At 42.2% G+C, this 25,593-nt stretch overlaps 1 protein-coding gene across 1 annotated transcript; it reads right to left on the bottom strand.

Annotated features, from left to right (window-relative positions):
* etnk2 (ethanolamine kinase 2) lies at window positions 1–23,224 on the bottom strand. The gene is made up of 9 exons (XM_080025580.1): window positions 22,873–23,224; window positions 11,655–11,792; window positions 11,420–11,541; window positions 10,125–10,265; window positions 6,136–6,278; window positions 5,466–5,549; window positions 5,223–5,383; window positions 5,062–5,135; window positions 1–1,492 (listed from the first exon to the last, which is right to left on the bottom strand). Exons 1-9 carry the CDS (start codon window positions 23,017–23,019, stop codon window positions 1,420–1,422), a joined length of 1,083 nt encoding a protein of 360 aa, XP_079881706.1. The 5' UTR covers window positions 23,020–23,224; the 3' UTR covers window positions 1–1,419.
* Window positions 23,225–25,593: the final 2,369 nt, after the last annotated feature.

Here is a 25,593-nt window from a genome sequence, read left to right as displayed (position 1 = left end):
ATACACTGTAACCATAAAAGTCAAGGAGGTGGAAAAACGGTTTGAGGAAAGAAACACACACACAGAAACACACACACTTTAGGTCACCTGTGTAATACACATCTATCTCCCAATTCAGCACAAAGCAAATCATGAAGCATCCCAAACTTTCACTTAAGATGTTAAATATTCTACAAAATCGCCACATAAATAAATAACTGAACATGTTGCTAACTCTCTATCACTGATTGCTAAAACACAATAGTGATTCAACCTACAGCCAGTCCATACAAAGCTTTTCCATTTGCTCTTACACACACACACACACACTCAGGGTCTGGTCGGTCCTTCCAGGGGAAAGACCACTGGCACACAGAAATAGTTGCTTTACATTTCTAGCAATTTGTCTGGAATTACAAGCAGAGAGAAGTGACAAAAGCTCAACCTGCAGCAACTATAATAATGCAAAGAAAGACGACATGACCGCTGTAGTGTTGGATGCTTATGTGGAGTGCAGATGTACCGTAGCTACTAGGGCTATTGAAGTATTGGTAAGGACTTCACGATACGATACGCATCACGATACATGGCCACGATATGATATATCACGCAAGATACATTGCGAAACGATGCATATTGCGATATATGTTTTTTACATAATTCACTGAAAATGTAAAAACAGATCTGAAATACAAGTTGCTGTGTACGATCTGGGAGGTCTTAATACATCCGATTGCATTGTATTGATGATTTAGCAGAAATTGAGTCAAAACTATTGCATTTTACTATTTAATAACCTTTTTCTACAAAATATTGGTTTTAGGAGCCAACGATACAATAGATATCACGATAATAAATATCACGGTATATTGCGGTATCGATTGTATAGCACATCCCTAGTAGCTACGAGCACTTAGAGTTAAAGTTGGTGGAAAGAGAGGAAAGGGTTGCACAAATCTGAGGTGAAATGATTAATAATGCCATGGCATTGAGCCATAAATACAGCGCACAGAGGATATAGATCAATGTCAGCGTTCAACCTCCTCATCAGTCTTGTCTCTCTTTTGACCTTCATTACAAGCGTTGTGGCGCCAGTGGGACATATATTAGAGCAGTTCTGGGATCTGTACCCTAAACCCACACCGCTGTGCTCACAACGCCGTGTCCAGCTGCCTTAAGAGGGAAAGCACGATGTGGGTATCATCAAGATTCATTAAGAAATCAAACATACACGAGCAGACACTCACACACATACACACAGAACTCATGGAAGTGTTATAATTCTTGAGCTACAGTCGTGACAGCCGCGGGGCTAAGTTAGAGGAATGAAAGAGTAAATGCGCATGTTAAAGAAAAGGATGCCAGCAGTGGTCCAATCAACAGCTGGCTCAGAGAGAAGAGTCCCCGCCCTACAGGCAGTCCCACAATAACACCCGTGTCTCATTCTGGGATCTGCATGGCCATCACTGCAGGTTTGGTCTTGAAATATTGGTTGAAACGTAGCACAGCGTACCTGCAAGAAAGAAAAGCAGAGAGACCATGATGACACAAAGAGGAATCCAGCCTTCAAGTCAAACTTAAAAGGTCACATATTTTGCAAAATGGCTAAATAAATCTTTTTAAAAAAAATGTATTTGGGTCCCCAGTGCGTAAAGAAACTCCCTAAGTATGAGATAGGTCAACCCTTTCTAATTTTTCAGGACAGGATCTAAAATGGAGCATTTCAGACAGAGGCTGAAAATAGGAGATTAAGCAATGGCACTCTGAGAAATACAAAGGTTATTTTGGTAGAACAAACCCAAAATACAATTTTGAACCTGAAAATGAGCATTAATGTGACCTTCAAATTTTAATTATTCTCACTTTTTGTCTAAGGGAATATCAACTATAATTTCCGGTACTGAAGAATATGCTCAATAGTTGTAACTATTGAGCATATTCTTCAGTTTTTCGAAACAGGGTAGAACATGTAAACCCTACAAATGTTGTTACAAGGCACATTTTTCCCTTTTGACCCGTTTCATCTTTGTCTCTATATTAGTTACAACATTTAGAAAGACACCATTTTGCTGTTTAGTTGGTATTTAAAAAGGCAAAGTGGAAGCTGATTCCTACTAAACATAAACATTTACATCTATATTATTTCACCACTGGCTGAGTCATCTGAAGCTCTTGCAATACGTGCTTTGTGCCAAACTCTACAAAAGCAAGTGTTGAGCTAGCATTAGCGCTAGTAGCTGATGGCAAATGTCCAAAATGTTTAAACTAGCAGCAACAGGTAGACCTGAAATTTCAGCGCTGTGATTCCAATCAGGACATGGAGTAACCAAGCTACTCACTCACAAAAAGGAGAGCTCACGTGATAGATGGGGAAAAGCAACAGCTGCTTAAGTGCCTGTGTAACTAGCACCTGTGTAGCTGTTGAATTTAAACTGATATTAAAAACTGTTTGTAGTTGTAAACATTGCGTCATTAGAGTAATGACATCGTCAGTCAGACCCTAAAATTGGCGGCCGCCGGATAACATTATTATAGGAGAGTCTAACATGGCAGATATAGAGTTGAAACTCTATGGGGGATTAGTGGAGGTGAAATATTTTGTGAATACTTTTGCCTCGTTTCCACAGAGCAGTGCGGGTCTGGTCGGCACGAGCATGGTAACGCTAGATCTGCGTTTCCACTGCCGAGAGCACCATTACTTAGTAGGCGGTAGGGATGTCCATGGTTAACTGGTTAACCGTTAAGAAGATCTTTAACCGGTTAATACTAAAGGTTAAACGGTTAAAAAAGATTAAATCATCTTAATTTCTCTGAAATCCGGACTCTTATTTTGATATCGCTAAACTGGATGTAAGAATGCCAACTGTCGGTAAAGAATGAAAAGAGTTGTGTAGGGTACTCTCAACTAGGGGTGTGCACGTGTACACGTGTAACCGTTTAGTAAATCATAACCGTTTAGGAAAAATCAATAAACGAAAACCGTTTTTTTTTTTTTTTTTTTTTTCAAATTTCAAAGTTTTTAAATATGTTCTGGAGACACGCTTTTATTGATTTTACATCACTAATAAACTAATTGGGGAGGATAAAAGCTAGTCTGCCGAGAATCTGTCTGTCCCTCGGCGAGTGTGTGTGAGTGAGTGTCTGTATCGGCGCACACACACACACGGGGAGTCGCCGTGCTGGGACTCGACTCACAGCCATTGAAGAGTGATGAAAGATAACCTAAAGATTAAAGTTACCCGGTTGACGTGAACTACGCTCGTAAGTAGCCCGAACTTTATAACACCTGTTCAACATGCATTTAACGTGGACATGTAGAAAGCGATAGGCTATATTAATCAGGAAATGAATGAAGCGCGATTATGACGGCGAACGTGTGTGTGTGTGTGTATGTACCATGGACCTATTATAAGAGGTGTGTGAACGAGCGTAGTTCATGTCAATTGTGTGTTTACAAGTGAACGAACGCGTATGTGTGTGTGTGTGTGTGTGCGCGCGCGCGCGCGCCTACAAGACGGCGGGGGCACGAGGACAATGACGTAACGGTTAACCGTGTACACGAAAAAAAAATTGTCGTGTACACGGTTAGGCATTTTTGTAAACGTTCACACCCCTACTCTCAACTTTATAATAGGTCCATGGTACGCTCCCAGAAAGATAGCCAGTCACAACTTATGGTCACAACACTCCCCTGCCATGTGTTTGTATAATTGAATTAACAGCGTGGGCTCCCGCTAGCTTAACATAGCGCTAGCATTAGCCCTCTTTGAGGTGGATGCTGTCCTGCATCTATCACCGTCTCAGTGAGTGTGTGAGGGAGTGACAGACAGGCAGTGAGTGCCCGCCCCCTACAGAGGTCTGCCATGCTTGTGTGCGAGGATCAATAGCGAAAATCCGTCATAAACAAAAGCATAAAGTACCGTTATGCTGTACTGATAACGTCGGAGCTTATCAATACTACGGTCTTTCAAAATGTTGCCCCGTGCTCAGCACTACTTATCACCGGGTTTCGGTAGGCTACTCATCCCCTAAGCCTGTGTGTGTGTAAATGTCCTTTTTCAGTCCTTATTTCACTTTCTGCTCCTAGATTTGCATACTAGACCTCTTCTCACAACAGATAAGATGCCGTGTGAATGTCAAAATGGTATGTTAAATTAATATGCAGGTCCTTGGAACAAAAAAAGGTCGGGAGCCCTGCTATAATGTTTCATGTATTTCACTATAAATAGGCTACATTAAATCTTAACCGGTTAATAACCGTTAATTCTTGTGGTTAACCGGTTAAAGAAAAAATTCTAAATGGCCATCCCTAGTAGGCGGGGTTTATGCCGGACGGCGATAACTGTGGTCAGAGCCGTTGCATGGCTCTCATACAGACAGGATTCTGTCGACAAATCAACAGACTGCAGTGTGTAGCTCCACCCTTTAGGGACCGTTTGGGATGGCTTGGTACCACAAGGAAAGCGTCCTAAAAACGGGTGCGGCGCGACTTGCTTATTTTGGCACCCTTTCCAACTTTGTGGAATCAGTGGAAACGCAAATAAATGCATGCTGAGCCACACCGAACTGGACCGAGCCGCTCCGTGGAAACAAGACTTTTGTGTGCACTCATGCAGAGACTAAGCTAACATTAAGGAAGCAGTGCACCAAACTATATCTCCACTCTATTTTCTTATTCATTAACAAACAAATATTTTAGTTTAAGTTGAATTCTAATATGTCCCCTTTTTTTGCAGCAGTAAACCTGTGAGCAGACTCTTTTCACAGTCAAACAATGCAAAGTAGGGGAGATGTTCTGCTATCAATGCATTTCTGTCAGTGCGGCAGGAGCGATTGGGTTGCCATCCAGGAACCTCCTAAGGTCTATTTCCTCTCTGGTGTCCGTGTATGTTACAGGCGTGTGGGCAGGACGTGTTAAGTGCTATGAATGCTCAAACACTATTGATACATTTTATAATGCTGTTTACCTTCATTGACAGATTCTTTTCAGACACACAGTCTAGCCTATCATTTAGGTAATATCCTACACGAGGGGGGGTTACCACACGCAGCTCCAAATTTTTCACACACACTGCGACTCACCCAAGGAAGTCAAAGTCGATGGACGAGTATTTGGCCTGGATGAGTGCCCAGAAGCCCCAAAAGAAGTGGGAAGCCTTGAGGGGGACAAATCAGGCATTAGATAAAGTACAGTAATGAGAGACACAGTGGGTGTAAATGTCTGTGTGTGTATTCCTCCTCACCAGAGCAAACTTGTTGACCTGTACGTAGAGCGTCTCCAGCTCTTGCGGGCTGACCTCCTCTGTTTTCATGGTGAAGAGCTTGTATGCCTGCAGGTACACCCGGAGCCACTCCATCTGCATCTCCCGACTCGGCAACAGACCATAGTCCAGCTCCGCCATTCCTGATCAAACACAGTTGTATTAGAAGCCACACTGACTAGATATAACATTATCTATAACAAATCAGACTGTAGATCAACAAACCTGCAAACTCATTGAAGTGGTTGCCAATGTCGAAGGCCTGGTAGTTGTAGCTTGAGTATTCATAGTCTATGAACCGAACAAGACCTGACAAGAGGACAACAACATTTTAAAAAGTATAATGGGTTGTGTAATACAAAAATGTAATACAAGGTTTGCATATACCTTTAAGAACGATGAGACCTCTGCCCGTGTTGGATGATGTCATCGTCTTTAAGACACATGACCAATGAAATGCAACATGAATCGATGCAGTACACGTGTGGAAGGCAATTTATTATTTTATTGTCGGAATTATTTTTTCTTTTTGTTGTGTATTGACTTCTTTTAAATGTTAATGGACAAAGGCAATGACTTACAGATTGTGACGAAGGTCACAGATCCATCGATCGGCGATAGATGATACCATCGGCCAAACCGTAGTTAAAGGACTGTCACTATCTTCAGGTTTTGGACCTTTTTTGGACTTTTTACCAAAATTCCAGAAATGATTGACAGATGAATGGAAAAAAAATATTTGGTTGCATCCTACTACTAGTCTGAAAATATGTAACCCATCTCATGCATCAGTCTCACGTTTGGTGTTTTAGCTCGTCAATCAGTCTTTGGATGGCAGCAGTGTGGGGGACTGATGACAATCAGCCAATGCACCATGTTATATCCAGGTAGCTACCTTCTTTGGTGTTGTGGATGATGTTCTTGCAGAGCAGGTCATTGTGGCAGAGCACAACAGGAGAGCCCAGCTTGGAGAGATGTTCCTTCATCCACACCATCTCCTGCTCCAGCACCGCCTTGCTGGGAACCTCCTGCTGGATTCTGCTCAGGGAGAGAAGGACAAAGGTCAGCTTTTTACACACACACACACACACACACACACACACACACACACACACACACACACACACACACACACACACACACACACACACACACACACACACACACACACACACACACACACACACACACACACACACACACACACACACACACACACACACACACACACACACACACACACACACACACACACACACACACACACACTTCACTTTAAGTGAACCAACCACACCGAGTATCTGCAAGCAAGACACTAGCCTGAAAGCATATGGTAAATGAAAGTGTCAGGAATAGTTTTTTTTACTAGTTGTAATAATTTACCCATGACCATACAAAAAACTCTTCCTTGTGTGACCAGCACAAAGGGAGAGCATACAGTATACAGTATATGAAGTGAAAACAACTACGGCCACATGCACAGATAACACACAGGCTCAGTGGGGCTCCAGCCTGCTGGGAGGACAGTTCTAGAGAGAGAAGCTCTCAGTGTACACTCATGGTGCTGCAGAGCACTTAGTCACTATGGCTACAGTACAACAATACAATCTCTCATTATAAAGATTTGATTCGTTTTATTGTATCACTATAATGCAAATCCTAAGCTTTAAATGGCATTCATAGATTTCCTTCTGTTGTAATATTTGCTCTTTAACATTTATATGAACCAGGAATAGCAAACATTCATTCATCCAACCTGTGCTTGGCCCCGGTAATATGAAGCACATTGACAACATCAGATCATGGTATGTGTCAGCTTCAAAGTAGTATGATTGGCTCGTAGAGAAAGGGTTAAGTCGCTTAGTTAGTGTCTCAGCCAACCAGAGACCCCTGTGCTAAGTGTAATGGGTTTATGGGGCGTAATCCCCCTTCAGCAGGAGATGAAACACACACACACACACACACCCACTGCATATTTCTACCTAGATCTCTGCCTCTCCTTTACTTGGGAGATCTCCTAGACTACTAAGTCTCAACTGTTGCCTTGAGACTTGGTGACTTGGACATGAGACGACTCGAGTCAAAGTTTGAATGAATTGCGACTTGAGAAAACAATTAATTAATTTAATAACTCAAAACTTGACTTGAAGCATGATGGCTCAGATGCATAGGTGTAGATTTATGGGGGTGATGCAGGGGATATGTCCCCCTCAATCTTTGGAAGAGGTAATTTTGTCCTCCTCAAGAAAATATGGAAGACAACCACATTCTCCCCAAGAGAGCTAAAAATAACAGTTCAGGGGGTGGGAAGATTTATATATCCCTCTTAATTTTTAATATGTTTTTCCCAATGATTTCAGACACCCCTATAGTGGGCCGTCCCATCTTAAACTTGCCTAGCTCCGGTCGGCTCTGTGTCTCGTTGCTGTCGCTTATCACTAGTCTGCGCCAGGCAGCGTAGTAATGCAAGTTGCTAGTGTGATTGTTAAACCCAATACAGAACACTTTATTACCTTCAGGGTTTTTGAATTAGATTGTGTTAAGTGTCTAAGGATGAAAGCTAACATTATCTGGTTTCTAACCTTTGTCTTAAGTTACAGTTTGGCTAACATTATCTAGCAGCTGATAGTGCAGCCTTTTCGTTTCCAATGTTGGCTAGGCATTTCATTCCAATGTAAACTGTCATTATAGTAACTAGGGCTGGGTATCGTCAAGGACTTCGCGATACGATACGTATCACGATACACTGGTCACGATACGATATATCACGATATATTGCGTATCTTGATATATCACAATATATTGCGATATTCCATAAACAAGTTGCCTTGTCAAACATAACAGCACAATATATTGATAATTGCACAGACAAATGAAGTCACAACTATTTCATTCACAACTTCCTTTACTATTTTCTTCCTTTTTTTTGGTTTTGGCAAATGATCAAACACTGCTGCAGCTGCTTAACATCAAAATAACAAATCCAATTCACTCTTGTACTAACTATACAGGACACAATGAAAATGAAAACACATCAGTGTGCTTTTGTGACACAGTGAATCTTAAGTGTTCTTATAAACAAAACTGATTTAACTTCAATAGTCAGTATCCTATAGGCTCAGGCCTGACAGCAGACATGGGTTTGAATCTGACCCGTGGTTGTTCTCTGCATTTCATTCCCTCTCTGCCCCATTTCATATCTGTATCTCTGCACTGTCAATTAAGCCTTGAAAAGCAAAAAAAAATAAAAAATAAAAATCATAAAATTAATTTTTAAAAAATCGATTTTTGGTTATAAAAATCGATACTGATATCGCGAAACTAAGTATCACGATATATCGATATTTGCCAATGGGCAATGGATACGTCCATCGGCGATAGATGGTACGATCAGCAACAGTTTTTATTCAGCCAATGTCATTGGGAGTTTTCCTTTTTTTTCTGGACGACGCTGTCGAGTGACTAAGTGTGCAGTGGAGAGAGATAAAGACAGACACAGAGAGAGAGAGAGAGAGATTTATTTTATAATTTTGCTTTTTGATTATTAAGTGATCAACTGACTTTAGACTGACTCCCGCTGTCGGCTCAAGCCGATCCGACCAGCTGTTTGACATGGAGATGAAACCAAAGTGAAAGTTAAGATGGAGCAGTTCAGATCTGTAAGCATTTGCCACAAGGGCTGATGATAGCTAACACTAGACAGATACAATATGTTCACTCACAACTTAAGTTGTTCTATGGCTGGTGGTCATAATTCCTCTGTCCTCTCTACTGAAATCATTCTAGTTCAAACTGGAATTGGATTCAATTCTTTGAAAAAGGCCCAGATGACATCTGGGTTTTATGTACAATGTGCTTCAGACCATATAGAACCAGGACCAGGACACTCTAGCTGTCTGTGTAACCAAGGAAGAGACTGAAGCCACCTGATACACTGAGCTGAGCAAACATCTGCTGGCCTGCTACATGCCTCAGACTCCCTAATCCACACTGGCTATTATTGTTACACTTATATAAGCCCCATGCTGGACATCAGAACAAAGACATCAGCTGGGATCAGGCAGCTGGCCAGCTTATGAAATAGTCTTCTTTTTCTCTGCTCCAAAGGTCCAGTGCCAAGACGCAAACAGAACCACCTTCAGGTCCAACTTTAGGAAACTGTTTTCTCCTTGTCAGATGCTACAGGCTTATGTATGTGTCAACCAAGGAGGCAAACACTGTTTGGATAGGTGCAGTTATAAACTCTCAGGTTTTATAGTGTCTTTGCCAAGAAGGCTCTCCGATTAATATATCACATCAACTGTTGTTGCCCTCTGTGCTTTCATAATGGACAACCTTATTTTAACACAACATAGATTTGCCTGCTACAGCTGATGGAGAGTTGTATTTTATGCTTGGCCATAACTACTTAAAACTGCATTAACTATTAATTAATACTTAATATTTTCACCACCTTTCATCATCAGATATTTCAGTCAAGAACAGAGTGGTGGATGGACTGACCGACAGTACTAACTGTATAGCAACAGTGCTATCACTAGGGGGGCGCTCGTGGCGTAGTGGTAAGAGCGCCGTCATTGCAGCAGATACAGATTTGAATCCGGCCCGGGTCGTTCTCTGCATGTCATTCCCCTCTCTGCCCTATTTTATCTATGTCTCTCCAAACGGTCTAATAAAAGCAAAAAATGCCAGAAAATAATGTTTAAAAAAAAAAACGCTGGGTACTCTCATATAATATAAGGGTCAGGGCAGATTGACATTGTCCTCGTAACTTACAGGCAAATCAGACTGTGTTTGATGAACTTTTAAATCATAGTGTGTGCGTGTGTGTGTGTGTGTGGCGCTATAAACCAGTGGGGAGCATCTGAAGCGGCCAAGTCCCACCTGCTGTTGGAAGCTTGGTCGGTGAACTCTGTGGCCACGAGGGAGAAGTACTTCCTCATCTTGATCCAGAGGTTGGGTTTGGGGATGCAGCCGTTGTGTGCATGGATGGCATGGATACGGGCCATCTCCCTGGCTATCAGTCTGAGGGGACACAAAGACACACACATACACAAAGCTTCAGAAGGTTTGCATTGGTAGAGAATGTTCTTCCTTTGGGTTATTAATACACTTCTGTGTTTATCAATGTCACAGACAATAGTTCAGCTTTGTCTCCTGTTAGAAGACACTGTGAGGTCAGCTGTACAGACAGACACCAAGGTCGAACTCTTACTACTTCAGCTCAGACCCAAAACATTGATATGCCCGGTGTCCCTTTAAGATTGCAGATAGTGTGTGTGAGGACAGACAACATGATTTAGGTAACCGTAGTTACTAGTTTCTGAATCAGAATCAGAAATGCGGTTTATGATTAAGTATCCAATAGAATGTTCACATATGCTTATAATGACCTGATTTGAATATGCAGTAATGTCGATATGTTGTACTTGCACAAAGTTAAAACACTGATCCCAGGAAGTGACAGTCAGAATTGTGACTGTGTTTCACTTGTGCTGCTGTCATGTGCTCCTCGGCCGAGCTTCAATAAATATTTCTGCTTAACCCCTAGTCTGCACTGAAAACGTCTCACAAAATGTACGTGTGCACGTGAACGCACCACTGAAGCGACTGTCTTTGAAATAATGAGGTTGCAAAAAGTAGATACAAATATTTATTCAGTGCCTTTTTATTGTTCATCTACCTCCCGTTTATGCGCGTATAGTCGAAAGGCCTGCTTTAGGCCTATTCCAACAAGTGTTCTCTAGTAATAACAACATGATAAGAAGAACTCAGTTGTGTGGAGTTGGCCTTTGTTGGTGGGTTTGTTTTTGTGGTCTGTCAGCCAAATGTCATTTGCATGTGACTCACGTGTGTTTTCTTTATTTGCCTCTTTTCTCTGCAGCTGTTCTGCATTGTGAAGTATTTTGTGTGTGTATGTAGAGTTAACCTTGTCACAATCTTTCTAATTCCACCATCTTTGAGCAAAGTCAGTCAAAACTCTGAGCTGTGGGATTATACTTAACTGCTAGATTAATGTGCTCTGCTGCAGTTTGTATTTGTATATGTTTAATCCCTAATACTGGCTGTCTTTTGCTTTTAGAGCATGTGTCTTTGTTTGACTGTAACGAAAATAACTTAAAATAAAGTAAACAAAGCAACTTGAGCTGTGTCATGACTCCAGCATATTATGTCCTGACCTGAGTAAAGTAGGATCCCTGACATCCTGCGTCCCAAGAGCATCGCCCTGCATGAACTCATAGCAGATGCCATTTTGAAAGGAGCAGTAGAGGCGAGGAGCACAGCCATTAGCATGTAGCACCTGAAGGAGACACACAACACACGAGAATAAGATGGGAGAAACTTTTCTGAAGCACATACTGGCCAATTGACGGGACCCATTAGATCTCCCCACCTATTTTGGTTTGACACTACCTGAAAGCTTTTGAGCTCATTGTCTCGGTCCACAAACAACTCCGTCTTGTTCCCGTATACCCGGACCAGGACCACATCCTCTGGACTGTCCTCCACGTAGCAGCCCACTAGCTTGTTGGTGGTTCCATCGGTAAAGAGCTGGAAGATTAAAATAAAAGATAGAATATAACCCATTAGAGAAACATAGGAATATTCCAAACCTCTGACTGTACCAGACTGGTTACCATGATTAATATTGAGTTTCGACCGTAATCTGTGTGCCTCATTTACTTTTTCTTCTCTTTTCTTTTTTCCCCACACATTTGCGCTTATGGGAAGTTTTATTTTAAAAGAGAAACACCAGGAAATGGTGAAACAACAGCAACAGCTGCTAGTATAAGGCCAATGACAGATCAATCAACAGAGTATTTCTCTATCAGTTAAAGCAGAGAGACCCGAGTATCTCTGAAAAATATATAAAGGCAGACATGCAGTCGACCCAGGATGTGTTTGCCGGGCCTTAGTCATCATTAGACTAAAATATTTCTTAGTTTTACTCACATTTTTGTCATTTGTATTCTTCATAGTTTTAGTTGATAAAAAATAAATTAAATTTGTCAAGTCTTGGTCAAAAGGTTTATCTATCTGGGCGCTCCGGTGGCACGGTGGGTAGAGTGCGTACCACATAGGCTCAATTCATGCTCACGGGTTCAAGTCCGACCCGGGGTCCTTTATTGCACGTCATCCCACTCTCTCGATTTCCACTCTTTGACTATACTGTATACTTCACACTGTCAAATAAAGGTTAAAACACAGAAAAATATCGTTAAGAAAAAGTGTATCTATCTCTTATAAGGGATAGGTTATTGAATCCACTTCATCAGCAACTAATATAAAATTATTTTCTAAGAAAAAATAGGCTTATTTAACTCATAGGCTATATTCATAGTCATTGTAGCAAATAGATAAATAATAACCATCCTTTGTTTGGTTGGTACAATATGTTCATCACATAAAATGAAATGTCCTCCAGTAAAATAGCAAGAAATATAAATTTAGTGGGCTACTCATTCAATTTATTCTTTATTTTTTCTGTTCCTGATTGAAGCCTTGTTTATTACACGGCACTGTAGCCTTCGATGTGCACAGCATTCTACGGTCTGATGTGGATAATTCAGTGTCGCTATGGGTAACAGACTGTTACGTTGTTCTGATCGATCACTTCCAGTCATATCAATCCGCTGAAAGTCGTCTACAACAGTTACATAGGCCTACTAACTCCTTCAAAAAGCAATGGAATACTTTTTCAACATGACTTTGAATGAATGCATAGAGCAAGGAACTTTCGAGTCATGGTTAATGCCTGAAAACACTCCTATACGTGAGTAGCTGACGTTCTTTATTTCTCCAGAGCGACCCGTTTGCTATACGTTATCCCTTACATAATAACATGGCTATGTCTCATTGACGAGTGCCTGTTTTTGTGTAATATGTGTTTGAGACAAACAATCAACTGTAGCAACAACGACGCTAATTCTTTCAGCACTGTCAAAACTGATTTATTTTTTTTTTTATTTTTTTTTGACGGCACTGGACTTCTCTCGGCTACTTTCGAGGAGCAGTGGAGCAGCTTGTCTCCCGTCTCAAACAAGCATTACGAATGTTTTTGACGGACGGACTAGACTCACAATTGAGGGAAAAAGTCCTGCCTTTTGAATGTCTGATAGCCGATCATCACTATCATTTTCGTCAATGAAACGTTTTGTCATAGCTTTTGTCATTAAAGATCTAAATTTTGTCAACGTCTGGTCTTTGTCATGGAAAAAAAGGGTCGTTGACGAATATATTTCATCATCGTTTTGACACACTAGTTGCCTCGGTGAGTCAACAAGTAAAGTCAAACGCCTCTAAAATGAAGAGTAAAATCCCTGTGTGTCTGAACTAGGCCTTAAATATCTCAGTGACAACATGACTCCAGTGGAAAGCAGTGGGCCAGTCCATCCCACTGCAGCAAACACAATAACAACATACACGCTGCTTGCATCTCCCCCGGCCCAGACGCTCACTCACACATATCTGGCATTCCGCACGTGGCTGACCACAGAGATGGGCGCGCAGGCATCCCTGTTATGACCGTTCATACACAAGCATTTACGCCTTTGCTACCACATGACTGATCCCTTCTGCCCGCCACACAAAGCAGCGCTAAGGCCGGCGATCAATACATCGACAGACCGTGATAAGCTTGGACCCAGACAGAGGTAAACATTCACCGATATGCTGCCTGACCTCTGATTTTTTTTCCCATGACTGAGTCTGTGGTGCGACAGCTAGGCAGACCAATGGTTCACTAGCGCATGAGAAAGTTGTAAGAGGAGACTGTTTCTGTTGGCACACTCTTGTGTGTTCTCAGTGTGTGTGATGTTTGGAAAAGAACAGTGCATATTTACAGTAAAAGTCTTCCTGTCCAGGTGGCCGGGCTAATCGGCTGTCTCTGTCAACAGTTTCACCACATTTAGCGCTTCCCGCTGCCATCAAAACAATGAGCCCGCTGCACAAGAACATCCTCCTCAGCTTAACTATATAACACTTTTTTACATTAGTCTAACACTGCCCTCACTGTGATCTGCTTCACAAGCTGTGCCATTTTCAGGACTTTGTGTGCTTTTCCATTACTCGGTACCTACTCTACTCACCTTTGGTACCTTGTCATTTTCTGTAGGTCGATTTCCATTACAAAATAGTACCCAACACCAGGATAATATCACACAGTGTTTCCACCAGCACTTTATGGCTAAGGCGGCCGCCGTAAAGATCTCCTATTATACTACTTTTCTGGTCTTAATTTCTCATTAATGACTCCTATAGAGCAACCTGACACAAATCACAGCACCAAAAACGATGTAGATTTTTGGGAAACTCTTCCTCTCATCTGGGCGCTTTCAGCATTCTCTGTCAACACTCGGCTTCGTCCTTCTCCGCCCCCCTTCTGCCAACCCCACTCCGTTGTGATTGGTTACCTTCCGGAAGACTTTCAGCAGCGTGAGGGCAGATTTGAGCAGGCAGGTGGGGGCATGGCCGGAGTGTGCCTGAGCACGTTGCAGCATTGCCATTAGGGATGGGCATAATTAATCGATGATCGATCATTGATCGTTAAGAATATTGTCGATCATGTGAAATTAATAATAATAAATAATAATTCATTTTATTTAGAGGGCGCCTTTCTTAGCACCCAAGGTCACCTTACAGGGCAGTTTAAAAACAAAACAAACAAAATCAGCAATCATAAAAAACACAAGAACAAGATACATTGAACAATTTACATAAGTGGGGTGAAATGGGTTAAATGGAATATGTCAGATTAAAAAGATGTGTTTTGAGACGGGACTTAAAAGTGGAAAGAGTGTCAGAATTACAGATGTCAGGTGGGAGGGTGTTCCAGAGGTGGGGGGCAGATCGGCTGTATGCCCTGGACCCCATGGTAACCAGGCGGGCGGGTGGAACAGTGAATTGAATGGAAGAGGAGGACCGGAGAGTGTGTTGGTGTGCAGGAGGTCACATATGTATGGAGGGGCGAGGTTGTGGAGGGCCTTGAAGGTGAGGAGCAGAATCTTAAAGTTGATGAAGGGTTTTGACCGGGAGCCAGTGAAGCTGCTGAAGGACAGGGGTGATGTGATTAATGGAGGGGGTTCTGGTGATGATGCGAGCAGCAGAGTTCTGGACCAGTTGGAGTTTACGGATGGACTTGAGGGGGAGACCGAAGAGGAGGGAGTTACAATAGTCGATGCGGGAAGTGACCAGACTGTGGACAAGGATGGTGGCAGTGTGGGGGGTAAGGGAGGGGCGGAGGCGGTTGATGTTTCGAAGGTGGAAGTAGGCAGTCCGGGTAATGTTATTGATGTGGGGTTGAAATGATAGTGTGGTGTCGAGGATGACACCCAGGCTCTTAACCTGGGGGGAGGGGGAACAGTGGAGTTATCAATGGTGAGAGAAAAGCTGTCGGTTTTGGATAATGTAGATTTGGTGCCAATGAGGAGAACCTCGGTTTTGCTGCTGTTTAATTTCAGGAAGTTTTGAGTGAACCAGGTTTTTATTTCTGAGATGCAATCAGTAAGGGAAGTGGGCGGGAGAGTGGACGAGGGCTTTGTAGCGAGGTAGAGCTGGGTGTCATCAGCATAACAGTGGAAATTAATGTCAAATTTGCGGAAGACATTGCCGAGGGGAAGGAGGTAAATGATGAAGAGTAGGGGCCCCAGGAACGAGCCCTGGGGAACACCTGAGGTGACGGGGGAGGGGATGGATTTAAAAGACTTTACTTGAACAAATTGAGTACGGCCAGAAAGATAAGATGTGAACCAATCTAATGGAGTGTTGGTGATGCCAATGGAGGATAGTCTGTTGAGCAGGGTAGTGTGACAGATGGTGTCAAAGGCTGCACTCAGGTCCAGGAGGATGAGGATGGTGAGTAGTCCAGAATCAGCTGCCATAAGGAGGTCATTGGTGATTTTGATGAGTGCAGTTTCAGTTCTATGGAGTGGGCGGAATCCGGACTGGAACTGTTCATAAAGGTTATTGTCAGATAGGTGAAAATGGAGTTGGGAGGCCACTGTCTTTTCCAGGATTTTGGAGATGAAGGGAAGATTGGATATGGGACGGAAGTTGTTGAAGTTGAAGGGGTCTGCACCAGGTTTTTTCAGAATTGGGGTGATGGCAGCAGTTTTGAAGGATGTAGGGACAGTTCCAGTAGTAAGAGAGGAGTGGATGATTGCAGAAATGAGAGGAACTAGGGAGGGGAGGGAGGCCTTAACCAGATGTGTGGGTAGGGGGTCAAGTTGACAGGTGGATGAAAAATTGTTATCGATCATATAGCCGTTGTGTTGCGCAGTGCGAGTCCGGCAGCACAGCAATTAATTTCACTATGTGGCAGCACCAAAGACTGTATGGGCAGCAATTAAGCATCCTACCAGCAGGGGGAGATACTTAACTAGTAGTAGGAGACAACAGAACAGGCTCAGGCAGCAGCCTGCGAGCTTCCGTAGATGTCAAAACATAAACATGAAGAAGTCAAGGCGAAGTGGCATCGGACAGCGTTAGAACCGAAAATAACTAAGTTCATTAAAGGCCTACTTCACCGGTTTGAATATGAAGGTGTATTGAATTCTGAGATCCTATGTAGTATAAATGTGCAAACATTTTAGAAATCGGTTCATCCTAGCCTGAGAAAAGGCAGAAAGAGTGTTTTTTTTAACCCTATATTTCTCTTTCTCGTGACATCACAGAAAGAGAAATATAGGGTTAAAAAAAACGTACTTTGTAAATATTACTGTGATGTCACAGTAAAAGACATCACAGTATTATTTACAAAGTAAGTTTTTTTTAACCCTATATTTCTCTTTCTGTGATGTCACGAGAAAGAGAAATATAGGGTTAAAAAAACACTCTTTCTGCCTTTTCTCAGGCTAGGATGAACCGATTTCAATTTTTTTCGCACATTTATACTACATAGGATCTCAGAATTCAATACACCTTCATATTCAAACCGGTGAAGTAGGCCTTTTAAGCATTCTGAAACCTTGTATAAGTACAACACCTAAACAAACCGAACTATGTACCACTTGTACATTGAAGCCTACATCTGATCCTGTTTAACGTGTCACGTTAGCACCGCTAGCATTAGCGGCTAACTTTAGCGTCTTTGCTTTCCTACTTCGCCTTCATCAGGGAACTCATTTGCACATTTTGTTTATTAGATGAAGTAAAGTTAGGTCCTTTACCACTCAGAGAAACGTGCCGTGCCCTTATGCAGTCTTTGGCAGCATCTTAGGAGGCGCATATGTGTTTAAACTTTAAAAGGTATAGTAGCATTGGCTCATTGTTGGCTCATAGCCTCGGGCTTTAACCAGCGCTGCATTTTATTATTATTTTTATTTTAAAAAGTTGCCTTGTTTTAATAGATTATTGTTTTCCTAGAATATCTTGGAATAAAGATTTAATCGAGTAAAAACCTCTTGGATACAGTCTATGCTAAAAACGCTGTATTTTGGATGTTCTGTTGGCATTTTTTAATATGTAAAAAGATAACGATTAATCGATAAATTATCGTTAATTTTCCCGATGATCGATCAAAAAAAATTCTTAAAATGCCCATCCCTAATTACCATACATGGAAAATTTGGATTGTTGTACGTAGATAAATCCCGAAAAATTTAACAAGTGAATCGCCACCAGTGTCCCTAGTGTTTAGCGCTCTGCATAGCCACCCCGACGGTCAGCAGAAAATACGTCTAAATGCATGCAAGTCATTATTTGACACTTTAGTATGGTTAAACATGACTATAAATCATTATAACAACATTTATAGGTCATAAAAGTTGGAAAAGCATAATAGGTGCTCTTTAACAATGCCAGCCCCCCCCCCACCTTGACTACCAATTGCCCAAAAAAATATATATAAATATTTTTTAATTTTTTTTATTTTAAGTGCTGCACAATTAATGTACTAGCAAGCGCGATGTCTGCTTGTGCATGGTCATAACTGCGCGAAAGGCCGCAATTTGAGCTAAATAAATGTCCACGTCTCAAACATATAGATATTATATATTTTTTCTCTATCAGCTGCCCTGTTTTACGTGTGTGTGTGTGTCTACAGGCCGTGTGACAGCGCCGTCACACGGCCTGTGACAGCGCCGTGCATGACTAGGGCCTGCACGTGGGAGAGTAAACGAGCAGAAGCAAGCTGACTTTGAACTGGTGGCGATAGTAAACGCAGCGCTGCTCTATGAGGATATTTAGCTGAACAAAAAGAAGTGCTGTGCAAAGCTAGAACAGTTTAAGACTCCACATCACTGTGGCAAGTTGGCAACACAACCTATCTATCAGCTCAGACAGCGCAGAGAAACGTCTGATGAATGCATGAGAGTGATGGCCCAGGAAGTTTCAGTAAGTTTACAGAAGTGCCACTGTCACACTGTTACTGTATTTGACCTTTGGAGAAATGCATTTAGTAATTTTAAAGGGAAAACACATTGTATTTATTATTTCAACCTATTGAGTTATTTGTAAAACAGCATGCTAGTGTAGGCCAACAAGATTTATTTTCTGAATGTTCAATGCTGCTTTATTTTTATGTTTTAAATTGGGAAATACATGTTCCAAAACTACCAATAAACTCTGTATGTAAAAAGATATCAAGCAAGTAGGCTAAAAATGACCATTAATGAATTATAGGCTATCGCATCACAGTAGGCCTATTGTCCAAAATAATCGCACAACAGCCCCCATCCAAAAATGAACTTTAAAAAGTTTAATTTGCACTTTGATATGCATACACATGCCATGTTAAGTGTATGGTCCATTATTTGTATTTAGTGTGTCTGCATAGTATTGCACCAAAACAGTAGAAGTTTTCTTTAATTGTATTTTGTACTGTGCATGTTTGCACAACATTTGTACCTGCAAATAGCAAACAAAATGGCACAACTGTAAGGTCAGTGTCTGTTGTATTTTTGTATTCAAATAAACAGTTGAAAGCAACATAACTTGGTTGTTTGTTGTGCAGGACAGGGCGCCACCCACTGATGATGACACAACAATCTCTGACCAATCACCACCTAGAATCTGGAACCTACTTCTTGAAACCTCGGCGTAGTAAGTACTGAACAAAATGTGTACCTGCACATAGCAAACAAAATTGCACAACTGTAAGGTCAGTGTCTTTTGTATTTAAATAAACAGTTGTTTATTTCTTTAGTGGCATCTTTGAGCAAAATACCCCCAACATTTTCGGCATGGCACGGTGCTCCTCCTGTAGCCTTGGGCAGTGACCACCTTGCCTAAGACATTTCCTGAGGGAAACACTGTGAAGGTAAACACATGTTCTGAGCTGCAGGTGTGTGAATGGGTGAGGTATCTAACAAGAGATTAGCCAGCAGGAACACATGGTTGTCTTATGCCTCGTTTCCACCGAGTAGAGCGGGTCGGATCAGAGCGGCTCAGAGCGGGACAGCTCACTTTTAAGAATCTCGGTGTTGTTTCCACCGCGGACCCTACCCTTACTGGTGGGGCGGGGTTTAGGCTGGACTGCGATAGCCGCCGCCAGAATGTGGGTTAAACTATCGGGCTGTGGAACAACTGTGGTCAAGCCAGCGGTCTCTCGTTTTTGCTTGGTCAAACCAGCCGCTTCTTTATTTATTCCCCCCGTGTTGTGAGCACAGACACGGCTCGGTGCAAGTTGCAACTGATAGAGACAGTGAGAGAACAGCGCTGGCTGCGGCAGCTACGTGACATCGTAGCAGTGGGACACAGTGTAGCCAACTGATTCATTTAATGATGAGGAAAAACACCACACAATAAACAGTGCCGCGCTCACAAGCCAGCGATCTCTCGTTTTTGCTTGGTCAAACCAGCCGTTTCTTTATTTATTCCCCCCGTGTTGTTGTGAACGTGTATTTACTAGCCTACTATCTATGGCGAAAACACACGGAGACGGCTCGGTGCAAGTTGCAACTGATAGAGACAGTGAGAGAACAGCGCTGGCTGCGGCAGCTACGTGACACAGTGGGACACAGTGTAACCAACTGATTAATTTATTGACGAGGAAAAACACCACACAATAAACATTGCTGTGCTCACATTTTCGCCAATACACAAGACTCTCTTCACTCTTGCCGAGATGACTACACATGGCGGAAATGATTATTTCGACCAATCAAATGACGGCTCCGCCGTTTCGGCCCGCTTTCAGGCGGCTAGTACCCCTACGGAGGAGTACTGAGATCGGGAGCGGCTCAGAGCGGTTAGGTGCGCTTAAACCGTACCCTACCCAACTTTTGGCAAATGAAAAGCCAAACTACCCGGACCGAACCGCTCCGACCCGCTCTACTCGGTGGAAACGAGGCATTAGCTGTAGTGGTAAATGGGGTTATAGTGCCGACTGTAAAAGCCGACTGTCAAGAGCTACTCCAAAGCCTCTGACCTGGCCATGACACATCTGTCACTATTGATCCTTTAACAAGGAATCAATTATGCATTTGTGGAGTCTCTAAAACAGATTGCTCAACAATACACTAGTGTGTTGGTGTGTTGAGAAGACTCCAAACTGCAAATTAGAGAAACCGCAATCAATTTGCCTATGGTTTTAGCTTTGCTTCTATATAACTTTTTTCATGTGCTGAGAGTTATATAATTTTCTCATGAATAACATATAGATTTTTTAAATGTATATCTGACCGACTGATAATATGATATCTATAGATATACATTAGATCATTGGAGTTCGTTGTGACGGGGTTAAATAGGAAAAGGACACTTGCATTAGAAAGACCAGTGCTACAGTTCAGGCCAAGAAGCTGACCAACAACAGAACTCCTGTGAGATGTCGAAAAAGGGCAGCGCTCGTCACTGACAGCCTCTCGGATAAATAAATGAGAATATTTGCAGCATGTGTGGGGGGGGGGGGGGGTGTGTACAGTACATATTAGTGTGTAACCCCAGTCAAGGAAGTGGGGAGAGGTTTCTATTCTGTGCTCCACAAAGTAGCAGGGAAGAGCTTGGGTGGAGCTTAGACCTGAGTCTTCTGTTTACAAAACAATACCAACAAATGTTACTATGTAAAATATAGCCAGAGAGAGGAGGACTGTGCAGATAAACACACCACCACATATTCTAGTGGGGCAGAAGTTATCATTGAGAGGGATTATTTTCGTGTGACTCTATTCTTTTTTTTTTCTTCTCATCAGAATGTTGAATAGTATGCCTTTTATAGTGAAACATGTCGAAGGCTCTCACCACTTTCAGAGGGCACCATGGGCAGCAGAGCTCTTCTGTCTTTATTTGCAGTTTAGTTTGATTAATCACAACCTTTCTTTACCAGTCAAACAAACACATCAGTCACAGGAACCTGCGAACCAGGCTGCTTGTCCATCTAGCTTTAAGCTACTGTCTGCTATCCTCACATTAGCTAGTTATCTATTGAAGCAGTTACAGCTAATTTACTGGTGCCGAGTCGTAGTCCAGTGAGCGAGAGCATGCTTTTAAAGTGACTGATTAATAAGGAAAGTCCCTGTATCTAGATGGCACACATCCTTTCAGTACATTTGCGTCAGCATCAGCTCTGGCAGAGTTATTCAAATGAACCTTATTTTTCAACCCAAGTATATGAATATGTATATTCGCACAACCATCAAACGTTGATGCATGTGCTTTGGATGTATGCATTTGTATGCACTTGGATGAAAACATTTTATCCCACGCTCAGCTCTTGCTCAGCATCACCATGAACCAATGTTTCGGTCCTGCTTGACCTTTACCAAGGTTGTTTCTCAAAAGAATAAAATATGTGAAAACTCTAAAATACAATATGCAAATATTATAAAAATATAAAATGTGCTACATAGCTGATATACAACCATTCCATCAAAAGCCCAAGAAAACTAACAGCTGCCAACTATAGTCACCATAAATTACAGTTAAAACAAATGTTGTGCTGTGAATGCATCATACTTTAAAGCCTTTATCATGTACTACAGAGGCGTTCCACCCTTACAACAGCACAGAGAGCTCTCTCTCTCTCTCTCTCTCTCTCTCTCTCTCTCTCTCTCTCTCTCTCTCTCTCTCTCTCTCTCTCTCTCTCTCTCTCTCTCTCTCTCTCTAGCCAGTAGAGAGCCCACAGCTCCATTACCATTAACATTCACTCACATTTATAAGGTCACAGTCTATGGTCACACTTGGTTTAAAACATCTGACAAGAAACATGATGATGAAGCAAGGCTTAATGCCAGTAACCACTTCAACCAGCTATAAAGCACTCAGTCTTTATAAAAGGTGAACATCACCACTGGCTGACCGCTGACAGGAGCATGACTTGTACTTTACGCCGAATTCGCTGCTATGTGTACTGTACTTTGGACATATAAAGCCGTCTGTGAATGGAATTATTTTCTACTAGCCTTAGAGATAACGGAATTACTTATGCACATTTGCTAGCTTAATACACGGTATCATGTCACCAAGACTTCCCAGAAATTATCGAAAATAAGCCGCCTTCATTCTTATATCATGTAAGGAGGGAGTATGCTATTATAAATAGAGGTAGTTCGTTCGTTAAAGTAAGTGAACAGTGTTTCCGGGGCCCTCCTCCAGCTCAATGACTGACTGGCAGTGCCTGGTGATGCTGCGATGCTGTCAGTCTGTTAGCTTAGCCTAGCATACTGTGCACAGCTAGCTCAGCAGCTAACGTTACCTTGGTCTTGACGTGGCTCATCTCCCACGCCGGTCTCAGTTCTTTAATGAGCTTCATGGCTCCCTTCGCCACATCGTGTTCGTCCACGAAAACTGGAATCTTTCTAATGACCGGCGAGCCGACGGGCACGTGTATCTGCGTCTCCATCCTGCAGCCGTTTATCTGAAAACGTTAATCTCCGAGCCCTTCACAGATGTCTCTGGAAACTGCAGCATACAGGTGTCGCTCGGTTTAAAAGAAGCGAAATGGTGACGTGTTTTGTGTGAATGACTGAAGTTTATCTGGCTTGGCTGTAGTTTGGTGAGTTGGTGGGAAGCGGTGGAGATGTAGAGGTAAACTGCCGGGTGTTTGGTGCTGCTCGCCGGTTTTCTTGGGGAGCAGTCAGTCAGCGGTACGGTTTCCTCTATACTTAGCTCCGCCCGCCCGGGATCATCCGATTGTGCCGCCGGTTGGAGACGCACCGAAGCCGAGCACGCCCATTATTTCCGAGCGTGTCCGAAGTGGAGTCCGAGTTCAACCGAATCAAAGAAGCGTTCCATGCGACTGGCTTTATGGGAAAAGAGAGATTTGGAAAAGTACAATCATTTCTAAGTAGAAACAGGGGCGGCCTTAACGATCTGGGGGCCCCATTCAAGACCTGTGTGGGGCCCCCCACTTTTTTTGTATTGTCTTGAAAAAAAATTATTATTATTTTTTTTTAATACATATTTCTTGTGCATGCTTGTGCATGCTTCCCGCAAAAAGAAAACAGACTGTAGAGTTTTATGAGATGATGGGCCACTGGGTGCAGACTCTTAAAGGGCCCCCCACTCCTACCTATCCAGTCAGGTATACTGACTTTTCAGCACATATACAATTAATGGTAAAAACATATTAATGAAGTCAGTTTTTCTCACAGGATTTAGGGATACTGTGGGAGGGACCCTGGTCCTTGTTGGGGGATCCGGGGGCATCCCCCCCGGAAGAAAATGTGTGCCCTTTGAATTAAAATGCATCAATCTGGTGCACTTTGAGGGGAAAATTTAGAGGCTATATCAAATCCTGAGATGCAGCAGGAACATTATTTTTCAGATTTTTCTTAACCAGGCAGCACTCTTTACTATGCTACTGTAAAAACAGTACAGTAGATTGGTCTGCAGACTCATGTTCTATGATGGAGAGACTCATTTCAACAGATACAGGGTGGATAGCTACTTTTTATGAACAGCATAGAATTTACACATAGAAATCGTATTCCTGTATGTGTGTGGGGGCCCTAAAGGCTCATCATGAAGCCCCTTAGACAGAGCTACTAATGCTGTTTCTTATGCTTTTGTATTTCTCCCCCTACTAGTTGAGGGGCCCATGATGATTTATTTCCTTATATTTAGGCTTATTCCTTTTTGGACCCGGTTATTGACATGAGTGACTGAGCTCTTTGACAATGCAACATGAAAAGTTACTATGGGGCCTGGGGCCCGGTAGCCTGCTCAAGAATTATTTATCAAAAAAAAAAAAAAATTTAGGGGGGGCTTGGGGGCCCCCCAGAGGGCGGGGCCCTATTCAATTGAATGGGTTGAAACATAGCTAAGGCCGCTACTGAGTAGAACCATATCGTATCAGTAGAACGAGCAGTAAAGAAGCCTTATCCAAATGTGTCATTTTTTAAATGTAATAAAACAAATTCCTTCAAAGGTTAGCTTGTCATTTCAATGCAGTCTTATTAGGGGTAGGCTATCGGCTTATAACTTATACTATAGTTTATAATAATACAACTGAAAAGAAAAAGTTATCACCCACCTGTTATCAGCCTTGGTCTTCACATTGGTTTTGGTGTTGCCGATTTCATGATTTCATTAATGGTTTTAACGGCTGCAGTTTCATTGCTACCTAAGGACACATTTAGGCTATAATGGTCATGTTTAAATACACTATACATTTACTTTTCACACTAGCAGTAAAGTAATATAAAAAAATAAACACAAACACTTAGCCTACTCAGTGCTGTGGTAGCTCCTTGTAATAAAAGGTGTAAATACTGTGTTATTATGGACACACATTTGGAAAGTAACGCACCCCAATAATTTAACAATTTAATTTACACTACTCATCTGTTTACTGTAATGTTTAACATTTGTACTATACACAATTTTAAAAAATGATGACGCCTTAACCACTGCCACTATGCTCATGGTATTTATTTTTTTTCTCTGTGTGTTTTTACTTTCAGGCGTGTTGGCGCTTTCTGGTAAAATTGCTTACAGTACACCATAGATCACTGCCAAAAGATTCAAGGACATTGTTAGGGACAGTGCTCTGGTGGAGATCATCATTACTTTGGGGTTCTTAACAGCATTAAAGACAGACATACTTCAGAAAAACAGCTGTTTGATAATATGACCATCAATATACAGGCCAATGTTGATGGCTTACCCCTGTTTAGAAGTTCAACGACACAATTATGGCCAATTCTGGGACGGGTGGACAACTTCCCAGGGGATACCATTGTTCTTTGTCTCTTTTGTGGAACAAAAAAACTTAATTCCATCAGTGATTATCTGGAGGACTTTGTCAGTGAAGTTGTTGAGCTGGAGAGGGGGTTTGAGGGCTTGATACTTAGGCTTAGACTTTCTTCCGTTGTGTGTGATGCTCCAGCTTGTGCATTTGTAAAAAATATCAAAGGACACCCTGGATATTTCGGCTGTGGAAAGCGTAAACAAGAGGGAACATACATAGACAACA

This window comes from Ammodytes marinus, assembly GCF_949987685.1.
Source record: "Ammodytes marinus genome assembly, chromosome: 4".
Lineage (NCBI taxonomy): Eukaryota > Metazoa > Chordata > Actinopteri > Uranoscopiformes > Ammodytidae > Ammodytes > Ammodytes marinus.
Note: the sequence above shows the minus strand (reverse complement) of the source record. Positions and strands in the feature narration are given on the sequence as shown.

Excerpts from the sequence above, each read along its gene's own strand:
- etnk2 (XM_080025580.1), bottom strand. The coding sequence starts at position 23,019 with ATGGAGACGCAGATACACGTGCCCGTCGGCTCGCCGGTCATTAGAAAG. Across the intron at positions 11,542-11,654 it reads ATGAGCTCAAAAGCTTTCAG|GTGCTACATGCTAATGGCTG; the intron begins GTAGTGTCAAAC and ends TGTCTCCTTCAG. Across the intron at positions 5,384-5,465 it reads CCACTTCAATGAGTTTGCAG|GAATGGCGGAGCTGGACTAT; the intron begins GTTTGTTGATCT and ends GTGTTTGATCAG.